Source organism: Trichomycterus rosablanca, chromosome 18 (genome assembly GCF_030014385.1).
Source record: "Trichomycterus rosablanca isolate fTriRos1 chromosome 18, fTriRos1.hap1, whole genome shotgun sequence".
Classification (NCBI taxonomy): domain Eukaryota; kingdom Metazoa; phylum Chordata; class Actinopteri; order Siluriformes; family Trichomycteridae; genus Trichomycterus; species Trichomycterus rosablanca.
The window spans coordinates 7917045-7943167 of NC_086005.1; the positions used below are offsets into that span (position 1 = coordinate 7917045).

The following is a 26123-nucleotide window of genomic DNA, read 5'->3' on the forward strand; positions in this document are numbered from 1 at the left end:
CAGCGCAAAGGCATGTAAGGGATTGTAGAACATTGTAGTGTTCAAACCAAACCTATTTAGTAGATCTACAACTTTCACAAAATGTCCTGTTTTTGGTCAAAGATTTGTTTACTGGGCTGCATGTTCTTTAATAAATTGTTGTCCAGTTCAAATTGTTCTCCTGCGTTGCTTCCAGTGTTCTTGGGATAGGCTCCATATCCACCATCACCCTGACCAAATAAATAATTGAATTGGAATTGGAATTTTTCATTTCAGTTTATATTCATCACCCTCCACTCCACACATTTGATCAAGTCTGTGTAGATTCTCAGCCAGCCAATAGCACATCTGAGATTCAAACCTGAATCTGCGGTGGGCTTGATTGTTTACTGACGTTGGTAAATGAAACGAATAATTTGATTTGTTTTTCTTTAATATATTAACAGTTCAAGTGTGGGTAAATGACACGTCATTGGCCTGGGATTGGGTGACTGAGTAATAAATCATGTTTTTTTATGTGTGAAAAGGAAAAAACAGTTAATAATCAACATGCTTTTCCTAACTGTAACACTGCCATGCTGCTTTCTGTATAGAGCAGTCTGGCCAAAGTCTGGACAAACATGCAGTCTAATTTATTATATTTAATAATAAATTAGCAAAGAGAAAATACATCAGTAAATCAGTCAGATGCAAGATATGAGCAGGATCTGCAAACTTCTATGTAAATATTGTTGTTCACAGATGTTGGGTCACAGAAAAACATAGTTTACCTCAGCACAGAAAAGAATTGCTTCATTGCTTTTTTGCAACTTTCTCTTTAAGTGTTGACATGTTTCTTAAGAACTTGAGTAAGAGTTGTGTGTCACCCCCCTCCCCCCAACCAAAAAAAACCCCCACAAACATACATGCCATGAGACTGGTGTTACGAATTCCATTTTATAACTGTCGTAATATTATTGAATGCTTCTGCATCCGATACACTTGAAGTGCCTAAATTTGCTCAGTGATTCTGTGGTTGGTGGCCCATTAAAGGGAAAATAGAGGGTGGCCACTGCCCTTGGTATAGCTGTAAATGGGGTACAGAGAAGTCATTTGGGTTACCATGAAGATTGGCAGAGCAATCCCGAAACTAACTAGGATCAAGCATTTAGTCATATATAATTCTCCTAGTTTTGGCCTAATAAGAATATGGTAAAAATATAACTGTTTCCTGATCTGAAAACACTAAGTACAAGGAAGTCTATTGCACTATTGACAGGATGCCAGTCAATTGCAGGGCACCACACCACATTGACTTAGTCACATACATGTAATTTAGAGCAGTAAATCCACCTGATAAGATTTTTGGGAAAAGTGAGAAAATGAACCTGAGAAAAACAACACGACATATTAAAAACATGCCAATCTGTAAAACACCTTAAACTTCTGCTGTATTGAAGGTGCTATATAAATAAATATTATTAATATTTTTATTAGTTTTATAGTTATTATTATTACTACTACTACTACTACTATTTAATCAGCACATTTTGAGTAAAAAGTTAAACCTGTATAAAATGAATTAAAAATTGTAGTATTTAATATATTATATTTATAATAGGTGAACAGTGACTTCAGATGAGTAGAATACATTTACTCACTAAAATTCTGACCTTTCAAAGGAATTCTCATGGTCAGTTTTACAAATGTGCTTACCTCTTTAGAAGTGCCAAATACTAAGAGCTTAGAAAACTGCATTTTCAGTTTCAATTTAATTGTTGTGCTGACTATATTTACAGAAAAACACTGTATAAAATAAAAAATAAATAAAACAGAAGCCTTTAGAAGTCTTTTCGCCCCCCAGTGTATATCATGATAATTGCCCCCCATCCCACACCCCACTGTGGTGTCACCCATCTCTAGGCTACAGTGATGTCAGAGGTATCAATAATAATGGACTAAATCTATTCAATATAGTTCACCAGCTTGATTGATTTATTTAGTGGTTTTAGCCCCTGTAGTTGACAGCATACTAAGGACAGTGCGTCCTGTCTTCACTGACCTCTGTCCTGTACAATTTCTTTACCATGTCCTGTAAAGTGTGCGTGTCCAGTCTGGTGTGCATTTCAGGTGCTAAGAAAATCATAGCTGCTTCCTTCAATGAGCTTTAGATTGTGTCAATAATCCATCCTGGGGAGGTGGTGGGTACGTTTCACTGAGCTAAGGCACATGTACAGTCCCCTCCTCGATAACTGGTAAAGATGAGGAAAAAGGGTTATAAGGAATTCTCCTTTTTGGTGAATTTGCTTAAGTTCACAGAAAAGAAAGAAATGTAATATTTAATTGAATTTAATTGTAAATTTATTCCCCCAAAAAAGAATGCATTTAACAAAACCACCAGCACCAGTGCATTTAATATCTTGTATAACCTCCCTCGACAATAAAACGGCACTTATTCTCCTCCTATAACATCTTATATGGTTGTAGAATACAGAGCAGAGAATTTGAGAGCATTTTTGTTAACAGAATCTCTTCAGATCTCTCCAGGGTCCTCTCTTGTGTACTCACCTCTTCAGCTTACCCCACAGCTCTGGGGTTTAGATCAGGGAAGCTTAGTTTTGTGATCAGTAAAACATTTTTGTAACCATTTATATCACTGTTCAGATGAACGATCCTCTGAGGACTCAGTTTTACTTTTTTGGCAGAGCCAGACAAATCTTTATTCTAAATGTCCAGGATGTCCAGTACATTAACAAGATTTCCAAAGTTTTTTGAGGAATTTTGTGTAGTTTTATCTCCTGCAAACAGGAAACATTAAAATGGGGCTAACAAATAGTGTCAAAAAGGAGTTTCTTCATTCACGCTCATGTTAAGCATGGTGCATTATTATGAAAAAATAATCTGAAATGGTATTTGCTCAAATTCAATGAGTCATTTTTGAAATAATAACCAATATTCAGTTGCTGACTCAGTTACTATGTTAACAAGAATCCATAGTGCCCCCCTAATAATTACTTACATTTAATGTAAAAATAAATGCGGATTTTTGTTTGGGTGGTACAAAATCAAAAAGTACCCCCCTTAACACAGGTACTTACTTATTTGTTGCATTGTTCTGTACATAATTTATGGAAAATTTGATAATAAAGTTCACTTACATGAAACAGTAGGATTGTATGGAATACCACAACGTTGTGCTAGTTGATATTACAGTGCAGATCAGTTGGTTAGGTATGTGTGTAAGGAAAACGGCACAGCAGTTGGCATTATTTTGTACCTAAATCTAGCTGAGAGGAAAATGGAATGTTAAAGCTTATTGCAATGTTTGTGATTGCTGTAAAATTGCGAACGAAACAGTAAACAGCTTAGCAAAGTCAGCTTACAGAACTATTATAGATAGATAGATAGATAGATAGATAGATAGATAGATAGATAGATAGATAGATAGATAGATAGATAGATAGATAGATAGATAGATAGATAGATCTATTATTAAATAGTAAAGTGATGTGACAAATATTGCACAATGAGTTGGGCCAATATAGCCATATATATATATATATATATATATATATATATATATACACATATACAAACATATACACATATTCACATATGCAAATACATACACACATATATACATATACACATGTACACACATGGCTACGTCAGGACCCTCAGTCTTTAACTACAGCCAGCCGTCCTTGCCTGGTGGAGTTGTAGAGCCTAATGGCTCTGGGGACGAAGGACCTTCTAAGCCTGTCCGTGGAGCAGCTCTGTGACAGCAGCCTGTCACTGAACATGCTCCTCTGTTTAATGATAACTGTATGTAGTGGGTGACTGACATTGTCCATGATGGAACAGAGTTTACACAGTAACCAAGATTTGTCCCTACTGAAGCATCTAAATCTATTGCTCACCTAATCTTACTAGTTTGGGGTTTTATCATGTCTATACAGTCTATACTGCCAACACAGGCCTTTATGAGACACTTATTAGAAGCGAAACTATTTAATTATGAGACTAAATGGGCAGGAGCTTGGACGTTTGCAGCACGTCTGTCTAACAGGATTTTAAGGCAAATGCTTAAATCGATAAAATGACTGTATCGTCCTTTTGTGTGTGTGTGTGTGAAGCTGACAGAAAATAAATAAAATCTTAAAGCACCGCTAAGACTCGTCCTCTCTGTGTTTGTGAACTTTTTTAGGGGGAACCCAGCGTCTGCCACGGTCTATAGGAGTGTCCCTGGCTAAGGAGCTGATCTTTGCTGCACGGGTGGTTGATGGTGCCGAGGCGAAGTCTTTGGGACTGGTCAACCATGCTGTAGAGCAGAACAAGTCCGGAGACGCCGCCTACCTGAGAGCTCTAGAGCTCGCCCGGGAGTTTAACCCACAGGTACAGTTTATTTTCTGTTTTAGATGGAGACAGTACTGCAGATTTAGCTCTTCAGCACTCCCAGTTTTTTACAGCACAACTCATCCTGCATGCTACAGTCATAAGTCTTGGGCTTTTAACTATAACATTACAGGATATGATTAATGCAGACTTTTCCCTATACATCATCAGAAAAGAGCAGAGATGCTTTCCTTGTGTGATTTGCAGATCATTGGCTCATAAATGGGCAGTGGTTAAGGTAAAGGGCTAGTAATGGGAAGGTTTCTGGTTCAAGCCCCACATCTGTCAGGTTTCCACTGTTGGGCCCCTCACCATGGCCCTGTATACGGTCACAACTGTAAGTCACTTTGGATAAAAGCATCTGCTTAATGCCAAATATGTAAATGTAAATAAATGTACACATTATTGGAATGCCATTTAATGAACAGAATTTCACCATTGCCAAAAATGGTCCACAGCTCATTTTATGTGGACTGTCACCTCACAGCAAAAAGGTCCTGGGTTCGATCCCCAGGTTGGGCGGTCTGGGTCCTATCTTCGAATCTCAGCTCTGCTATCGGCGAGTCGGGCTCCTACACAGACACACCATAGGGGGCGGACAATAGGTTGAAACGGGGCCTCTCGTCCCTGGTGCAGGTGCGGCTTCTGCTCTGCTGTCTGGGCGAATGATCACGAGGTCTCGCACCTGGCAGGTGAAAAGAAGTGAACACCTGCTGGTGCCTGAGAGAGCACATGTCTCTGCCCCCTCAATCAGGGGTGGATGTGGCGGCTGTGACGAGAGATATAAGCTCCAACTGGCCACGACCGAATCGGGGTTCAAAAGGGGGGGAAAACCGATGCAGGTTTTTATTTCTTGCATAGCAGCACTTAATTCTAGGTTTGCTTGAATGTGAACAGTGGCACCCGTGCTTCAGCAGCGTCTAATTTATGATAAGAGATGACTGTCCATGTACTAGGAATTGGGAGGCCATATCATGTTACGTTATAGGACTTGCACAACTTTGTGGATTTGTGTACCTGAATTATTTAGCATGAATCAAGATATTAAATTGTTTTTTTTCTTGTAGGGACCAATTGCAGTCAGAATGGCCAAGTTGGCTATTAACCAGGGCATAGAGGTAAGATTTCATCTTTTACTCATATATCTGTTAATTTAATATTACAAATTATTTGTTCTAGAACAAAGTTACACAAACAGTTCATTAGGCATCAGAGAGCCTGACTAATACAAAAAACCTTAAAGCTTATTTTTAAGAAGACCATGGAGGGGGGTGATGAACTCCATAAGCCGTGGATTAAATCAAAGTGGGACTCTGCAGCTGGGGCTTTTCAGCTGTTTACTACTGAGAGCTTAAGTATTTCAGGGTCACATTCAGCTGCCACCGTAGATGCCAGTAAGAGTCTGCCGTCTGACATCACCTTGAACCCTGTCAACACCCTGAAACCCGTCAGGCCAAAGGAAATCATTAATTAGTCTGGTTTCCTGAAAAGAGTCGTGTATATACAGACCTACACTGATCAGCCATAACATTAAAACCACCTCCTTGTTTCATCACTCATTCTCCATTTTATCAGCTCCACTTACCATATAGGAGCACTTTGTAGTTCTACAATTACTGACTGTAGTCCATTGATTTCTCTGCATACATTTTTAGCCTGCTTTCACCCTGTTCTTCAATGGTCAGGACCCCCACAGGACCACCACAGAGCAGGTATTATTTAGGTGGTGGATCATTCTCAGCGCTGCAGTGACACTGACATGGTGGTGCTGTGTTAGTGTGTGTTGTGTTGATATGAGTGGATCAGCGCTGCTGGAGTTTTTAAATACCGTGTCCACTCACTGTCCACTCTATTAGACACTCCTACCTAGTTGGTCCACCTTGTAGATGTAAAGTCAGAGACGATCGCTCATCAATTGCTGGTGTTTGAGTTGGTCATCGTCTAGACCTTCATCAGTGGTCACAGGACGCTCCCCACGGGGCGCTGTTGGCTGGATGTTTTTGGTTGGTGGACTATTCTCAGTCCAGCGGTGACAGTGAGGTGTTTAAAAACTCCAGCAGAGCTGCTGTGTCTGATCCACTCATACCAGCACAACACACACTAACACACCACCACCATGTCAGTGCAGTGCTGAGAATGAACCACCACCTAAATAATACCTACTCTGTGGTGGTCTTGACCATTGAAGAACAGGATGAAAGCAGGCTAAAAAGTATGTAGAGCACAACAGACAGGTGCAAAATGGCTAGAAAATATTATTGTTATAAAACAATAAAACAAAACAACATGAGGTACATGAGTGTGTTACACAACCGACAGCACAAGGGACAGGTGCAATAGTCAAAAAATATTAGTTAAGTTTAATGATTAAAATATAAAAAATCAGTATAAACTCACCCATAAAATCAATACAATCTCTAAACAGTCAAATGTAATCACTGTTAAACAAATATTGGGGTAGTAGTACCAATCAAGTTCGAAAGATTAGTAGTAGGCTAGCTTGAAGAGGTGAGTTTTAAGTTGGGATTTAAAAGTAGAGAAACAATCGATAGTACAGATATGAATTGGGAGGGTGTTCCAGAGAGAAGGGACAGAGTGGCTAAAAGCCCTCGCGTAGTCGACAGGTGGACAGAAGGAATAGAAAGCTGGAGGGCTGAGGAAGACCTAAGAGTGCGGGTGGGATTGTCGGAGATGTAAGAGGGAGCTAGACCATGTAGAGCTTTGAATGTGAATAATAAGATCTTGAAGTGTATGCGATAATTTACGGGGAGCCAGTGAAGCTCTTTGAGAACTAGAGTGATGTGTTTAGTTGAGGGTGACCTAGAGATAATCTGTGCAGCAGAGTTTTGGAGTTTTTGGATTGCTTTTTGAGGTAAGCCGAATAGGATTGAATTACAGTAGTCAATTCGGGATGTTACCAGCACATGGACGAGAGTGGCAGTACTTGTTTGACTGAGGAACGGGAAGTAGGCAGATCGTGTAATGTTATTGATGTGTGCTTTGAAAGAAAGATGACTGTCAAGAACAACACCCAGGCTTTTAACCTCTGGAAGAGGGCGAAACCATGGAGTTTTAATGTATGTTCTTAATATGTCTCTATATACATGTTAAGAAGCGTGTATCTTCTGTATGCTTGTAGTATTTTACTAAAAATAAAGGGACACTACTTAAAGCAGTATATATAACCACAAGAATGCCAGAACTCATAGTGCACAGAGAATTTAAAGAGGTGCAATTAAGAGTTTCTTAGAAAGCATAAGTGTACCATAATTAAGCTGTTAACCAGTTATTTGATACAGCCAGAACACAATAAAACAAAACAACATGAGGTGCAAAACAGTGAGACATGAGTGTGTTTAGGGCTGTCGCGGTGAAAGAATTTCCCCTTGCAGTATTCAGCGTGGTTCAACACCGCGGTATGCGATAATATCGCCATTTTATCTGGATTTTAGAGCTATATGAACAAGCTTTATTGTTAGGCTGTAATTTGGTATATTATTGCTTTATAATGACAAAGATGAGACAGCTTTAAGACAAATCAAATGCGTGTTTATTGTTAAATACAGAACAGAGCAAGGATGCGCAATAAGAATGCACGTCTTTTCTCTATTAAAAAAAGGTTTAAATTTAGCTTCTAGCCTAGGCTAGATATACACTGTGAAACGAAAAAAAAGCAAACTGTTTAGGCTAAATATTTTAAATGCACATCTAATCAAAATATGGTAAAAAAAATAATAAAATAAAACGAAACCTTTCGTTTACAATAAAGAATAAAGTCTGTAAGACCTTAAACCTGCATTATCATGCGTGCTAGAAAAACCAACATGTTCACCTGATGTGGTTTGAGAGAGGATCTAAGTGGGGTAGCGATGTTCCCGACGGCACTAAAACTCTCTCTGATGGTGCTCGTTACACAAATACACACGTACCTGCATGCGACTTTGGATAGCAGAGGAAACTAGCCTGGTTATCGCGCCACTATTAACCATCTATTTAGTAGGTATAATTGACATAACAATATATACTACATTTTAAGTTATTATTCGTTTCAATACATTTTTCTTCAACGAAAAAATAAATTTAAATCATTCTAGCAAGCCAGCAAGAGAATATTTGCAGGCTGCAATGCCATATTAACCATCATTAAGTGTTTTAGTACGCCAAGGCTTTTTTAAGGTTTGAATATAGTCTAAATTACAAGTATTTTATTGAGTGTGAACTCAATTTGATCATTAATAAACTTGCCTATAATTACTGTTGCCAATGTTTCCATCTTAAAACACAAAGCCTGACACTCAGCAGCAACGGATGCGAACAGGTGGCAGGAAAATGACTCATTTAGCTCATTTTCATTATGAATTTATTTAACATTTATTACGCCCGATTGTAAGCGAAAAACAAGATGGACCCTGCAACAAGAAAAAAAAAAAAAAGAAAGAAAGAAAAAACGTGAACATCGCCGTGTTGCGATTGCTTGGCATGCCCTGCGGTTGTCTGGTCTATACCACGGTATTTCAAAATTGCGGTTAGCGCGACAGCCCTAAGTGTGTTACACAATCTACAGCACAACAGACAGGTGCAAAAGGTTTAGAAGATATTAATTAAATTTTATGATTAAAGTATGTCTCTCTATGCATGTTTAAGAAGTGTGTATCTCCTGTATGCTTGTAGTATTGTTACTAAAAATAAAGGGACACTGCTAAAACCAGTATCTACAACCACAAGAACACCAGAGCTCATAATTCACAAATAGTTTAGGGGAAGGCAATAAAGTCTTTCTTAGAAAGCATAAGTGTACCATAATTAAGCTGTTAACCAGTTAACTTGAAGTAGCCAACACCCAATAAAACAGGACAACGTGAGGTGCAAATCAGTGAGACATGTTACATAATCTACAGGACAATAAACAAGGTGTAAAACGGCTAGAACATATTAGATAAGCATAATTATTACTGTACATCTCTGTATACATGTTTAAGCAACGTGTCATGACGGTCTCTGGATTTCAGTCATTTCTACAGTACATGGACACCTGATAAATTAACTTAATTAATTAGTTAACAACTGTCAATATTAAAGCAGTTATTGTAAGAAATATTTGAAAGCTTTTGTTTATTTCCTATTCAAAAAAGAAGTCGATTTTCAAGTTTCCCCATGCTCCCAGTTATACTGGCTGTGTGGTCACCCAAGTCGATACTCATTCACTAGTAGCTTGCACAAAAACTAAAGTATTCATAGCATGTGTTCCCACAATTATTTACTTGTATTAAATTGGGGCCAGCACGGTGGCTTAGTGGGTAGCACTGTCACCTCACAGCAAGAAGGTCCTGGGTTCGATCCCCAGGTGGGGCGGTCCGGGTCCTTTCTGTGTGGAGTTTGCATGTTCTCCCCGTGTCTGCGTGGGTTTCCTGCGAGTGCTCTGGTTTCCTCCCATAGTCCAAAGACGTGCAAGTGAGGTGAATTGGAGACACTAAATTGTCCATGACTGTGTTTGACATTAAACATGTGAACTGATGAATCTTGTGTGATGAGTAACTACCGTTTCTGTCATGAATGTAACCAAAGTGTAAAACATGACGTTAAAATCCTAATAAATAAACTTGTATTAAATCACATGCAACACAGAATTCACCCCCAAATAAGTTCTATATATTTGGGATCTTTGTAAATGAAAGCCATCACAAACCCTTGGCAATTTCTTCTAAATTACAGGGAAGGACACAGCAGCATCATGTTACATTGCTCTGTGTCTGTGTCTGTGTGTGTCTGTGTCTGTGTTTTTTTTTTTTTGTGTTTTTTTTAACCGGTTACTCAACTGTGAATGCTAATGCTTTTTGTTTTTTTTATCTCCTCAGGTGGATTTAACAACAGGATTAGCAATTGAAGAGGCATGCTATGCTCAGGTATGTCCTCATTTTAACATCACATAGAGAACATACCTACCAGTCTAACAAGCCTATACCCTACATAGCCAAAAGTATTTGGACATGGCTCTACTCTGTAACATCATGATCCCTCTAATAATTGAGTTTAGGTATTTCAGCCACGTCAACTTTTATTAGGGGTAGGAAATCAATGATGGCTTCAGTTTTTGCAGTCAATTCCCTGTTTCAGCATGACTGTGTACAAAGAAAGATTCATAAAGACATGGTACTTATAAGTTGGTGTGGAGAAACAGAACTCAGCATCACTGCCTGATGATGCTTTACAAAAGCTATTTTAACTGAATTGCCACCTATTTTTACAGACATGGTACTTGGACTGGGATGTAAATCAAGCTCATGTTCAGGTGTTGACATACTTTTGGCTATGTAGGTTAAATCTTATTTCAGAATTATTTATATTATTACACCACAATATTATTTATACTTTGGTACATGGTGTGTAATTGTTTATGTTTAGTAACGTAAACATTTTTGTAAAGTTGACCTGATAATATTTACAGAAATATAGTAAACAAACTAAGTATTCTGTATTAAATACAATGAAATATCATATTGCTTATATTGCCTTGTAAAGTGTCCTTGGGTCTGTGCAAGGCGCTATAAAAATGTAACTATTATTATTATTATTATTATATCATAAGCTTAACAAACATATGTAGGCTGTATCCTGCAATATGTGTCAAAACATGACGGCTCTTCCAGTCAAGAGTTCAAAAGATAACATGGGACTGCTTATATACACACACCGATCAGCCATAACATTAAAACCACCTCCTTGTTTCTATACTCACTGTCCATTTTATCAGCTACACTTATCATATAGAAGCACTTTGTAGTTCTACAATTACTGACTGTAGTCCATCTGTTTCTCTGCATGCTTTGTTAGCCCCCATTCATGCTGTTCTTCAATGGTCAGGACTCTCCCAGGACCACTACAGAGTGTTATTTGGGTGGTTGGTCATTCTCAGCACTGCAGTGACACTGACATGGTGGTGGTGTGTTAGTGTGTGTTGTGCTGGTATAAGTGGATCAGACAGAGCAGCACTGATGGAGTTTTTAAACACCTCACTGTCACTGCTGGACTGAGAATAGTCAACCAACCAAAAATATCCAGCCAACAGCGCCCCATGGGGAGCGTCCTGTGACCATTGATGAAGGTCTAGAACAGGGATGGGGAACCTCCGGCCTGTATGCCGTATACGCCTCCCCCCCCCCCCCCCCCCCCCTCAATCAAATGTGGCCCGCCATATGTTTCCTAGATTTTATTGTCTGGGCTTTATGCAATTAATTAAACTTCAGACGAGACAACAGACATAACAAATACGAGTTATGACACGACGTCATTGCCCCCAGATATTCCACAGCTGGTCAAGACCAAACATTCACAACCATCACATTGAAATTATGATAAGGTAAGTCTGAGATCAAATATAAACACCACATACCATCAGCATTATGTATTTATAAAGCCTATATTATCTGGCTGTATGTTGCGTCATTGTAGTCTGTGGCCCGTGACCAGATATGTAATTATTAATCTGGCCCTCAGTGGGTAAAAGGTTCCCTACCCCTGGTCTAGAAGATGACCAACTCAAACAGCCGCAAAAGATGAGCGACTTTACATCTACGAGACTTTACATCTACAAGGTGGACCAACTAGGTAGGAGTGTCTAATAGAGTAAACAGTAAGTGGACACGGTACTTAAAAACTCCAGCAGCGCTGCTGTGTCTGTGTCCACTCATACCAGCACAACACACTAACACACCACCACCATGTCAGTGTCACTGCAGTGCTGAGAATGACCCACCACCCAAATAATACCTGCTCTGTGGTGGTCCTGTGGGGGTCCTGACCATTGAAGAACAGGGTGAAAATAGAGATATGTAGAGAAATAGATGGACTACAGTCAGTAATTGTAGAACTACAAAGTGATTCTGTACGGTAAGTGGAGCTGATAAAATGGACAGTGAGTGTAGAAACAAGGTGGTTTTAATGTTATTGCTGATCAGTATATATACATATATGTGAAATAATTTTTAAAGTTTTAAAATTGACTATATTATTTATATTTAAACACATTATATAAAATGAAAAGAATGTAAAAAAAAAATTGAAAAATAATATATTGAAAATAAAATCATTTTCATCAATAGCCTCAGACACAAGTTTAAATAAGTCGTGTCCAGCTATTATCTTTTACTTTTTTATTTTTAATAAAATAGTTATTTGGAGTTGTATTTACCTTTCAGTCATTATTATTTTATTTAAACAATACTTAACTCAGGTAAGGTTTTTGGCTACTCTACCCACATCTTGAACTTTTAGTTGAATACTATTATTACTTTGAATATTCAGTGTTGTAAACAAATGAGTTTGTTCTCAGTATTGAAATTTTCTCCTAGTATGGTGTGTAATAAAACATAACAACAAACAACGTTTTTTTAATTACTGGGTGTGCAACCACATCTAAAGAACTGCACACTTAATACATATCTTATATAATAACCTGAAATTATTTGACTTCAGAAAATTGACTAACCTTTACAACTATTAAAATGAATGTGCTGAGAACAAAATGGCAAATCAGGTTTCTTTTTAAGGCCACTAAATCCATGATGGTTCTGACCTATTTGCTGCCTTAGGCAAAGTTCTACCAGTTCATTTCCCTAGATATTGGTCTGTTGCACAGTACACAGGTGCACAGTGCCTACTCACTTGTAAGGCAATTCTTTATATATATTATATAGTGGTTGTGATGGCCTCACTGACACTCCTAAATTCACTAGATCACTCCTAAAATTTGTTTATAGCCTGAAGTTGATTAAGTGGAGGACACATAATGTGCTGTACTGGATTATCTCAAGCCAAGGCTGTAACTTTGATGAATGTCATTGTTATGCTGTGTATTGACACTACACACACTGTTGGGTGGAGGAAAGCAGATTGCAACCAATAAGCAGTGGTGTTTTGTGAGGCAGGATCGAAAGTATTAAAACGCAGGATGAATTTAAAAGCTTTTATATAGAACACATGCTGATGCCAGTCACAACCAGGCCGGTCAAGATCAAAGAGTTTTAGCTGATGCTGTCATTACTGTAACACTAATAACACTTGCAATTAAAACTTATTACCACATTTAGTATAATTGTAAAATAATAGTAAAATAATCACCCACCCCTTACACATACAGCCATTTATTAAACACTAAACTCACGAGTCTTGTCCCATATTTAGATTTAATGGTGTTTAAGCATTTTATAGTCATGTAGCCTTGAAAATTATCCTTTGCTTATTTAACCAAACATGTTTGCTTCCAGTGTGATCAGCTGTAATTAATTTCTATTCATAATTATATCAGTAAACACCAGTGTTTAACTTTTAACTTTGTTCCTTCTGTCACTGTTGATACCGTATTAGTGCTGTATTTATATAGTGTTACCTAAATGTGCAGCTCACAGCTTTAAGTGCATTGCTGAATATAAATAACATTTCATGCATATTAACATATCTTTTCAAATTTGAGCTAATTTAGGTCACAGCTCTGAATACAACATATAAAAAATGCTGCATCTAATCATAATGGGAATTTGCTAGCAATGGGAACAAATAAACAAAGCAAACAACATACAGTGATCAAAAGTTAGTTTGTGAGACATCTAGATGGGTTCTAGATGTTTAGTCATCTATAGATGTACAATAAGTTCAAATAATCAGATCAGGTGATCACAACAGGACTAATGTGAGGAGCCATGACTATAAAAAATGCACTGAGCGCCTTGTGGCCTCTCCTAGGTCATTCCGACGAAGGACAGGCTGGAAGGCCTGGCAGCATTCAAGGAAAAGAGACCCCCATGTTATAAGGGTGAGTAATTTGGGACAGGTCCCAAGCAACACTGAACCGCTGCCTTTTGATCCTCTCACTGCTGACGGACATCGTAGAGAAAGCGCTAGCCTGCATCGCGCCTACCTGACCAGCTCTCGGCCCTCTGTCAACAAAGATCAGCGATTCTAGACTTGAGGACTTAAGTTGATCTAGGGACTGAGAAAGTGTCTGTCCACAACGCCTCAGTTATCTGTTAGTGAAGCTCCAGTTTGCATGGTGCGTCTTTATTAATCACAGGTCACTCATTTGCCTTTGTGTTGTGAATTTGTGTGTCTATAAATGTTCATAGTCATCAGATGTTTTAAAATCCGAGCTAAATTACAACATCAATCTGTAATTACGATATAAGTGCTTAAATACTATAAGCAAACTGCAACATCAAATAAAAACTGCATCAAAGAGCCTGCTTGTGTTTTCAGGGAAGAAAAATGTGTTTGAACCTAATCAATAGTAATCTGCAATTTACAATTTGTTTTTGTAGGGAAAAAAACCTGTAAAGCTGCTGTAACATAAGTGATCCAATAAAACATTGTGTAAACATGAATCATTTTACTTGTCATGTTTTATATATACAATTGGAAAAATTTGCTTGTAAAATATTTTGCACTATCCAGATGATGTCCTGATTTTTTATTTATTTATTTGATTTCTTTATTTTTAATTAATTTAAATATATTTTTTTAAATGTCAGTAAATCTGCAAATTAATAGCATCACAATTATTAGGCCTAAAATGTTAAATTATTTTTTAATTAATAAATAATAGATAAAATTAACATAAATGGCCCATTGTTTCCAGGTACAACATGTAACCAGTGTTATTGAAGAGAATTGATGGAATGGATGCGGTGACTTCATTTGTCCTATACATGTGTACACGTGTTCAGTATTATGATTCTATTACTGTATATCCCAGCTATTGTGTTGGAAGCCGGTGTCTGAACACAGGGTCAGCTATTGTGTGGCGCCCCTGAAGCTGAGAAGGTTAAGGGCTTTACTCAAGGGTCCAACACAGGCTATTCGGCAGAAACAGGATTCAAACTCACAACCCTCAAACGATTAATGAATGTTTGCAGTAATGTATTGTTTTATTAGGTTGGGTGATATTTTAACTTAATTTTTTTTCCATTACAAATCATATAATCAGCTTCATTTGAGTAAAAAGTTACATCTTTAAAAAATACATTAATTTCAGAATTTCTCAATGTTTTCTTTAGTCATTTATTATTGGCTTTAAATGTATTAACTTAAATGAGCTTCTAATTGGTAAATAAAATCCACTTAATTAAAGTTGTATAATTTTTTTAAGTTGTGCTTTAATGATCTTTTTTATCAAATTACTAAAAGTGGGTTGTTGAACATTTTAAATGATTATTTTATAAGTAATTAATCCAAAAACTTAAAATGTCTAATCTACATCCTGTTCATACAAATTTAAACAGATCCTGCCTAAACTAATGATTAAACTTTATATGTCTTTATTATTAGCAAGTCATTTACAGTCTGGGCTAAAAGGGATGTAAATATATGGGCTGTTTTTATTTATTTATTGCTAATTACACCTGATACCCCCCTTTCCTCAACTGTGCATTATCTGTTCCTGTTCTTGGGCACAAATTCCAACAGACAAAAAAGGCTTTAAACACTAAAGCCTCATATAGCTGAAAAGAGTCATGGCCATAGTTTTAGATGTGATGTTTATGAAACTTAGGTGAACAGGTCTGTTTACTTTTGACTTGTGGTCATACTTTATTAGTAATTTTAAATATATTATGTGATACAAGTCTCATCCTACAGTTACCCTACAGTTGTTATTTATTTATTCAAGCACTTATTTATTTTTATTTATTACTGTTTTTCCCACTTTCCCTTAGACACAGCCAATTTTTCCTTTCAGACACCCGGCCAGGTGGATTAGACCACCTAGATTTAAACTGGAGAGCTTGAGAGCTCAGCACATTAGATTGCTGCGCCACCCAAAGCTGTCATCCTGCGTTTTAAATAAAAGGTTTCTTTGTGTTGGCCTGAACTATGAATCACTGCATGTTCAAAAAAATCCAGGTGAGTCTGACTGTGTCTGGCTTTTATCTGTGTTAATGATTGTTTTGTGATAAAAGTCCTGCCTGTTTCTTTGTGCACTTATGTTTTTAAGAGATTTGGTTACGTGACGACCAAATGTCTTACGTGACTTCTGGTAAGCTGAAGATTTCTTAGTCAGTTCTAAGCATTTATATTGAAGTGAAAGAGAAAACAGTAAGTTAAGATTTTTTTTTAAATTTTGTCTTCCGTTTGGACAGTCTGTCCTTTATGCAGTAAGAAAGCCACACCTAAAGCACAAAGCATTCCAGTTTTTAAAAGCTCAGCCAAATCTGTCGTCTGTTTTACCCACCCACTCTGCCACCGGAAGTGGTTATACAGTTAAACATTAATGCTGCATTCCACAAATGCATGTCTTGTTTGCTTTTCAAAGATTTGATTCCCTCAAATACCCCTGAGTGATGTAGTGGACTTTAACAGTAATCTGTAGGGTAAAGGTCAGCGACTGGAGCTAAACGGTAATGCAGTCCTGCGCTTGTCAGTTCACCGAGTTTAGACAGAAAAAGAGAAAAGAAAAGCCCAGTCTGTTGCAAGACCTGCTGTGTCAGCCAACAGGAACATTGCCCAGGGGGTTGTGTGGTGGTGGTGGGGGGGGGGACTTCTGCCTCTGCAGCATTCTGGGAATGATTAACCCAGTGATGTAATGCTCATCTAATAAACATCAAGAACTGGAAAAAAGCTGCAACTGGTAAATTGTACCGCGTTGGCCGTTTACTAACAGTGCTTATTTAACCACATAAACCCTTATCAGGTCTCCCGGATGTCTTGTAGACAGGCAGATGGAGTGAGCAACAACACATGCTTTTGTTATGATCGTACATGGGGTTACCAATATACACTGTATGGCCAAATGTATGTGGACACCTGACCATGAGCTTGTTCACATCAGTTCCACCTTTGTGAAGCTGATGGCTGGAGACTGGATCCTAAAGGTTCTTTTTAATTCTGTGGCTGTACTTTTTTTACTCTGACTTGTAACCACGGTTTCTCATTTTTTATGCTTTTTTCCCTTTAATTTACATTAGCTGTTATAAATACTGACACTCCCTAAAGCATTCATATATTTTGACTTACACCGATCAGCCATAACATTAAAACCACCTCCTTGTTTCTACACTCACTGTCCATTTTATCAGCTCCACTTACCATATAGGAGCACTTTGTAGTTCTACAATTACTGACTGTAGTCCATCTGTTTTTCCGCATGCTTTATTAGCCCGCTTTCATGCTGTTCTTCAATGGTCAGGACCCCTACAGGACCACTACATAGTAGGTATTATTTAGGTGGTGGATCATTCTCAGCACTGGTGTTCGTGTGTGTTGTGCTGGTATGAGTGGATCAGACACAGCAGCGCTGCTGGAGTTTTTAAACACCTCACTGTAACTGCTGGGCTGAGAATAGTCCACCAACCAAAAATATCCAGCCAACAGCACCCCATGGGCAGCTTACTGTGACCACTGATGAAGGTCTAGAAGATGACCAACTCAAACAGCAGCAATAGATGAGCGATCGTCTCTGACTTTACATCTACAAGGTGGACCAACTAGTGGACAGTGAGTGGACACGGTATTTAAAAACTCCAGCAGTGATGCTGTGTCTGATCCACTCATACCAGCACAACACACAGTGAGGGTAGAAACAAGGAGGTGGTTTTAATGTTATGGCTGATCGGTGTATGTACCTTGGAACTCTTGTAGTTGCTGCAAGTTATTTTGCAGTCTCAAATATCAAGCTGCTCAATGTGAGATTTCTTCATATTAATGGTCATGGACTTTGAATGTAGTGTACAACAAGCTCATGGTCAGGTGTCCAAATATAGTGTATGACCCCACTGAACTTGAGTTTAGACAGATGTTTTGTCTCAGAACAGCTTAAAAATTAGTTACATTTATTAAGATAATGTAATAATAGGATGGCCTGCGTGGGGTCAGGAAGGCCAGTCTATGGTGCACACCAGCTTGGCTGCTCTAAATTGGCCCTGCTGTGAGAGAGTGGGTATGTGGTGTACCACCCTGGTAGGAATGGAATACCACCCTGTTTGTAGTGTATTTATGCCTTGCACCTAGTGTTTCTGATCAGATCAGGAGGTTGTGGTTATTTAAGATTTCCATACATTTATTTGGAAGTAAGCACCGCTTCATCCTGGTCAGTGTTGGGTGGATCCAGTGCCACCCAGAAACACTGTAAGGCAGGTCCACCCCTGAATAGTTGGTTGCAACCTTATAAAAGATGAATTAATTAATTATACTCTGACCAGGCATAACATTACGACCACTGACCGGTGAAGTGAATAACACTGATTATCTCTTCATCACGGCATATGTTGGTGGATATATTAGGCCGCAAGTGAACATTTTATCCTCAAAGTTGATGTGTTAGAAGCAGGAAAAATAGGCAAGTGTAAGGATTTGAGTAAGTTCGACAAGGGCCAAATTGTGATGGCTCGATGACTGGGTCAGAGCATCTCCAAAACTGCAGGGTCTTGTGGGGTGTTCCTGGTCTGCAGTGGTCAGTATTTATCAAAATTGGTCTAAGGAAAGAACAGTTGTAAACCGACGACAGGGTCATGGCCGGCCAAGGCTCATTGATGCACGTGGGGAGCAAAGGCTGGCCCGTGTGGTCCAGTCCAACAGACGAGCTACTGTAGCTCAAATTGCTAAAGAAGTTAATGATGGTTCTGATAGAAAGGTGTCAGAATACACAGTCCTTCACAGTTTGTTGCGTATAGGGCAGCAAAAGGGTGGACCAAAAATATTAGGAAGGTGGTCATAATGTTATGCCTGATCGGTGTAAGTAAAAGTTGTTTCCCAGCTAAAACAGTAAACATGTAACTTCTGAGCTGCTGAACAACAGGTACTTGGAGATCTTGTTTCTCATGACTTATGTTTGCCCAACAAATATGGCCTTCTGCGGCTTTGTCACGATAATGTCAGTATTGTGTCAGCCAGGATACAGTTGCCCTCGATGCCACTGTGGAATGTTAAGAGGCGTCGTCTAGAGAATTTGCTTTACATCAAGTTTTCTCTAACTTCCATTCCCAGCCCACATGCCTGCTCTTCAATGAATTCCTTTTTCTGAGATTTCACACATAGCATGTTCTCACTCGTCAGCTCGGAGGTGTAACTGACTGTTTCCCATCAGACTTAGAGTCAGACCACTGTTCTCCCTTGAAGTGGTTTGGGATGCCACACCTGTAGAAACCTCTGGAATGTGGCAAATAGTTATCCCAGCGCCAGTCAAGTATCATTCACACCTTCCAAACCGGGATTTAAGTGGGGCGACAGAGTGATTTAGTTGCTGTGAAGTTGGAATGGGAGCTCCGGAGAGAAAATGCTGACTGTGTGTCTGCAGCCTGTGATCAATTCTTTTGTTGCGGTTTGTCGAGCTTATCTGGCCGGTGTCACACACACAGCCTGTGCTGCACTGTATGCAGCATTGGTGGTCTCACATGAGAATTGAAAATAAACCACATCTGGAACTCATAAGTTGCAAATATGGCCTCTGATCATCTGAAAACTGTAGTTATGGTCATTGATGTGTCTTTCTCCCAGCTTGTTTGGGTGTCCTAATTTTGCTCTCAAGGTACAGTAACTACGGTATACAGACTCAAAAGTTCTGACCTGATTCTCAAACACATCTGATATCTGGTTCACGTGCACGATGAAGGTTGTGTATTCAGTTTTCAATGTGAATTAAAGTTCTTGTCCTTCAGTGACACATCTAGTATGGACTCATGCCTTATTACTTTCAGTGCCAACACACAGCTGTACATAACAATAGACATGGGTGCTGTTTTTTATTACTGTGGCCTCATTTTCACAGATATGCATATTTTCATTTGGGAACATCTGCACCTAATTCATGGTTAGGAAAAAGCTGACACTGACTTTTATTGTTGATGTTATGAGCACACGTGTCAAACTTGGACCTTTTGCAGAAGGCATCACAAACAGCCATGCAGTCTCATTTCTCAGTCTGTTTTCAATTCTTGTTTTCTGGAGTGATACCCTCAAGATTGTGTCTTATTTATATACGAGGGTTCTTCAAAAAGTTTCTGCACTTTTTTATACTCTATTTATGAAAGATTCAGAAACAAATGACATCACTTTTCTACAGTTACCTTTCGATGCATTTTTCCCAGCGTCATACCAACTTTTTAATGGCATCAGCAAAAAATGTTTTTGGTTGAGCGCGTAGCTACTGATGCACCGCTGCTTTCACATCATCATCACATAAAAATCGTCTTTCCCTTAAAGCTTCTATGAGCATCCAAAAAGGTGGAAATCGGATGGCACTCTTTCACACGTTTCATCAGTTGGGGGCGGCACGGTGGCTTAGTGGGTAGCACTGTTGCCTCACAGCAAGAAGATCCCTGTGATCCCTAGGTGGGCCGGTTTGGGTCCTTTCTGTGTGGAGTTTGCATGTTCTCCCCGTGTCTGTGTGGGTTTCCTCCGGGAGCTCCGGTTTCCTCCCACAGTCCAAAGACATGCAAGTGAGGTGAATTGGAGATACAAAATTGTCCATGACTGTGTTTGACATTAAACTTGTGAATTGATGAATCTTGTTTAACAAGTAACCGTTTCTGCCATGCATGTAACCGAAGTGTGTAAAACATTTACGTTAAAATCCTAATAAATAAATGTATTAAAAATTTCAAAAACAAATGACATGACTTTTCTACATAATCACCTTCCAATGCATTTTTCCCAGCATTATACATCAGATGGCGCTCAATCCAGACTATAAGCTCTCTCTCAGTCTCTCAGACACGACCAATTACTACTACTCCCACCCTCACTGTTTTTGAAGATCCCCCCCATTTACCTGATTTCACATGTTTCATCAGTTGGTATTGGACTGCAAGCAACTGATGTTGTATTAGGTGAAGCTTTTGCATGATATATCTGAAAACCTGCAACCACACCAACTTTTTCTGACTGTGATATTGGAACTGTATTGTAAAGGAGAATCATTTTCCGAAAGGTTCTGAGTTGCACGATCTTGTGGTGGAGCCCTGTCTTTAAAAAAATCACAAGTTCAAAAACAGACAACGCTCCAAACAACTGTGGCTGAAAGTCCAAGAAACCATAATTGACACTGCTGTAGGGTTGAGAGGGATTGGATTCTTGGGTGTGTGTGAGTTTCCATATACAGAATAGAATGGTTAGTGCATATGTTGCATATAAGAAGCAGTTAAAAAGAAGTGGTGGCTGGCTTTACATGTCTTAGAAGAATCACCCTCCTATTATAGTAGCTATCTTTAGATAGTAAAAAAAATCATAATTCTTTTATGTGGAAAATTAGGGTAAAAAGCCAAAGGGAAAAAAGATCACTCCTTTTGGTTAGTGAACGTCCAATATTTTACATATTTGAGGATTATGCCTATATTTTAGGAATAATCCCTGCAGTTTTATTATTAGCAGTGTGCCTGCTAGCTACTTTCTAATTGTGCTAATGTTATCTATTTTGTGTTACCTGCAAGTTTCTGTACCTGTTTATATACACCTCCTTGTTTCTACGTTTCTACACTCGCTGTCCATTTTATCAGCTCCACTTACCATATAGAAGCACTTTGTAGTTTTACAATTACTGACTGTAGTCCATCTGTTTCTCTACATAACTTTTTAACCTGCTTTCACCCTGTTCTTTAATGGTCAGGACCCCCACAGGAGCACCACAGAGCAGGTATTATTTAGGTGGTGGATCGTTCTCAGCACTGCCGTGTCAGTGACGTGTCAGTGTGTTGTGCTGGTACGAGTGGATCAGACACAGCAATGCTGCTGGAGTTTTTAAACACTTTGTCCACTCACTGTCCACTTTATTAGACACTCCTACCTAGTTGGTTCACCTTGTAGATGTAAAGTCAGAGACGATCGCTCATCTATTGCTGCTGTTTGAGTTGGTCATCTTCTAGACCTTCATCAGTGGTCACAGGACGCTGCCCACATGGCACTGTTGGCTGGATATATTTTAGGTTGGTGGACTATTCTCAGTCCAGCAGTGACAGTGAGGTGTTTAAAAACTCAATCAGCGCCGCTGTGTCTGATCCAATCATACCAGCACAACACACACTAACACACCACCACCATGTCAGTGTCACTGCAGTGCTGAGAATGATCCACCACCCAAATAATACCTACTCTGTAGCCCTGTGAGAGTCCTGACCATTGAAGAACAGCATGAAAGGGGGCTAACAAAGAATGCAGAGAAACAGATGGACTACAGTCAGTAATTGTAGAACTACAAAGTGCTTCTTTATATGGGAAGTGAAGCTGATAAAATGGACAGTGAGTGTAGAAACAAGGAGGTGGTTTTAATGTTATGGCTGATCAGTGTATCTTCCTACTGTTAAAATTTAATAGTAACTTCGTGTTAAATTTTACATTGGTGCGAGAAATAAGAGTGAGCACCACTGCCCATGGTGCTCCTCAAATACTCACAGCCATTAGTCGATACTGCTTTTGTTCCAAATCATGATTACAATTACATGTTGTCATCAACTGCTTAAAATCACATAATTAGGATTTTTTTTTTACCTCATTCATTTCTAGACCTAAATTGCCCCAGTTGCAACTTTATTTGGAATGTGTTGGAGGCCTGAAATGCAGGAATGGAGGTATATTTACAAATGAAATGTTGACCAGACAAAACATTTAATATCTTGGGTTCGTACTGTCTGCAATCAAATAAAAGTCAAAATAAATGCAGGGACACTGCATTTTTATTTTATTAGCATTTTTCATACTGTCCCAACTTTTTCTGATTTGGGGTTGTATTATATGAACCATTACTGTAAGACATGAGTCAACTGGTTAGCTTATTACTAATCTTATTATTTATTTTTGCACTACATTCATTTGTTTGGAGGTAAAAGATGTATATTAGAGGTACAAATACCACATTCTATAGCGTACCAAACCTGTGACAAGGTGCAATTTACAAATAATCTTTTGACTATAAGTGTGTAATTACTAGGCCAGAAATAGCCATCTGTTAAGAGCCACCACAATAATAATGAAAGACTTCACTCATTCTTACCACAACCTGTTTTCCCTCTTACCCTCAGGAAAGAGATACCACAGCGTGCAGCGCAGTACTGCCAGGCTCCTTAAGAGCTTCTACCCAACTACTATTAGATTATTGAATACAGGGAAATGTGCAATATCTGAAATAACTACAGATCTATACAGTCCTAACTAAATTCATTTATAATATATTTAATTACTTAAATTCTACACAGTTTTAAAACGGATTCCATGTGTGCAATACCAGCCTATCAAAACTTAAAAGTCATTTCTGAATACATGTGTAATATCTAGGTGTTTTAGTCATTATTGCATTTTATTTATTTAGAAGTATTTTTTTTATATAATTTTCACTTTATATTCTATTATTTAAAAAAAATTCTTTATTCATTTTCTTCCAGTTTAGCATAGCCAATTAGTCTTCTACTGCTGAGGACCCTGATCCTATTCAAGGAGGTTCTATTTGCCTGACACACACTCCTTCCCTCCTAAAGCTGAATGACAATAAACAGATCTTGAATCTTGAATTTGGATACTATGACTAAGGAAGAAAGTCAAGGCTTTAAAATATGCCTAGTATCTAACCGACTACTGAACGGTTCACATGAGTAATATCAGTTTCTCAGAAAAAGACTTTCACATTGTAAGAACTTCCCCTGCCCTTTTCCACAGTCCTTCCTTAGAATCGTTAGCCAGTGCTTCTGTACATTCACACACATTTGTACAAGCCTGTGCCAGAAAGGGTCAGCTCACCACTGTATTGCACTACAGGCTTGCTTCAGACTAACACACACACACACACACACTCACACACACTGTTTAGACTCCCGGCTGTGTTGTGTAAGAGACCCTTAACCGACTCTGTTGTTTGGGCTGTTAAAACAATGGTGTACGAGCTTGAACCGGGTCTTACAGATGCCCCACACAGAGGGGGTGGTGGTTTGTGTATGTGTGTGTTTGTGGCTTGGCCACTGCATTGCGCCTCCGCTGACCCAATAGTTTGCATTCCTTCCTGGAATAGAGAGGCCCATTAATACCACCCGCTTCCAGGACTTTAGAGTTTATTTATTCAGGCTTTGTCTTCACATATATAAGAGTTTAAGAGTGATGTTTTTGTTACATTTAACAAATAAAGAAGCGTTTCATTATGAAAATCCTGTGGAAGGTGGTGACATTTAACATGCCTGGGTAAATTACTCCCCTGACCTTTCACTCATGGTGTTGTAATATCTTGTGTAACAATTAAAAGTATGAGGATGTAAAATGCTTGTTTTTTAATGGTGGTGAAAATGTGAATGTGCTTTCTGAAATGGAACGTCATGCTTGTTTGCATTTCTATATCTTATGTTAGGTAAAAATGTTGCTTGAATTTAATTTTGGAATCAAGATGTCTGCATACCTATATAGGTTGCCCAGTCTTAAGCAATGCTATGACATTTAAGTGTGATGTTTGTGACTTCCCTATCACTGTAGACACTGACATACCTTTTATGGTGTAAATGACCCCCAGCTGTAACTGATAAAAAAACTCTTGCGTCATGCACTTACGACTTTAATGTCCTCCTCATCTGTTCCTGTGGGCTTAAGATGCATTCCAGACTCCGGAGTGTACAGTGACTCAAAACCCCGGGTGTTCGTCTGATACACACACTGTGTTTGTTTTTCCAGTGTTTGTGGTGGTGTGTTATGACCCATAAAGCTGGAATTACACTGTCACATGATTTATGAAAAATCTATAAACCAGAAGGACCCACCATGAAGCATTTACCATTAATTGTTAGCAGGGACCGAAATAGCCATATAGCTTAGGTCTTCAATGTGTTAAAGGCTGGTCTTTAAAATTAGCTCAGGAAACTTCTCTGCCTAGAAGATCTGTTGTGCTATTTTAATTTTTAGCTTCTTTAAAGAGAATTGAGAATTACAGAGAGTTGATTAGTATGGTTTAATATAAGATGTGATGGCAATATGAAAGCAGTGTTGCGCTACTGGACTAGTGATCGAAATGTTAATGGATTAAGCCCTATAACTGCCAAGTTACCAGTGTTGGACTCATGAGCATTAATTGCACTGCATTTGGTCAAATTATGAATAATATAATTATTGTATATCAGCACAAAAAGACATGGAATGCAACTCTCTTAGATAGTTTTGTGCACCTGTATTATGATGTCACAATAGCTTTACCTCATTAATGAATAAACATTCAGATTTGTGCACACGTATTATGATGTGCACAAATCTGTTTTGCATTAATAAGGTAGAGCTATTGTGACATCATAAAACGTGCACAAATCTGTTTATGCATTATTGAGGTAGAGCTATTGTGACATGTTTTATGATGTCACACTAGCTCTACCTCATTAATAAACATTTAGTGTTGTGCACTTGTGATGTAACAATAGCTCTACCCTAATAATACATAAACATAGTTTTGTGCACATTTATTATGATGTCACAATATATTTACATCATTAATGCATAAACATATTACTAAAGTGGTTGGTACAAGAGATTAGAAGGAACAGAGTGTGAGTGCATGTGAACATTCCTCAATGTTTGTCAGATAATTGCCCCACCACCCCCACCCCATTCACATACTCTCTATTCTGGGCCTCTATCTGCACCTAAAAATAGAAGCTTTCATAACACTCCCCTAGAAACATGTGCCATCAGCTCCTGCAAGACAGTGAAAATGTGTGTGTGTCTCTGTGTGTGTGTGTGTGTGTGTGTGTGTGTGTGTGTGTGTGTGTGTGTGTGTGTGTGTGTGTGTGTGTGTGTGTGTGTGTGTGTGTGTGTGTGTGTGTGTGTGTGTGTGTGTG

The 26123-nt window shown here is 38.6% G+C and overlaps 1 protein-coding gene across 1 annotated transcript in view; it reads left to right on the forward strand.

Annotated features, from left to right (window-relative positions):
* The window catches only part of auh (AU RNA binding protein/enoyl-CoA hydratase), a 48435-nt gene extending 33709 nt beyond the window's left edge, over window positions 1-14726 (forward strand). Inside the window, exons 7-10 of the mRNA XM_063013965.1 lie at window positions 4166-4353; window positions 5421-5471; window positions 10209-10256; window positions 14092-14726. Coding sequence (XP_062870035.1) covers window positions 4166-4353; window positions 5421-5471; window positions 10209-10256; window positions 14092-14169 — 365 coding nt within the window. The 3' untranslated portion in view covers window positions 14170-14726. The remainder of the gene's footprint in view (window positions 1-4165; window positions 4354-5420; window positions 5472-10208; window positions 10257-14091) is intronic.
* Window positions 14727-26123: the final 11397 nt, after the last annotated feature.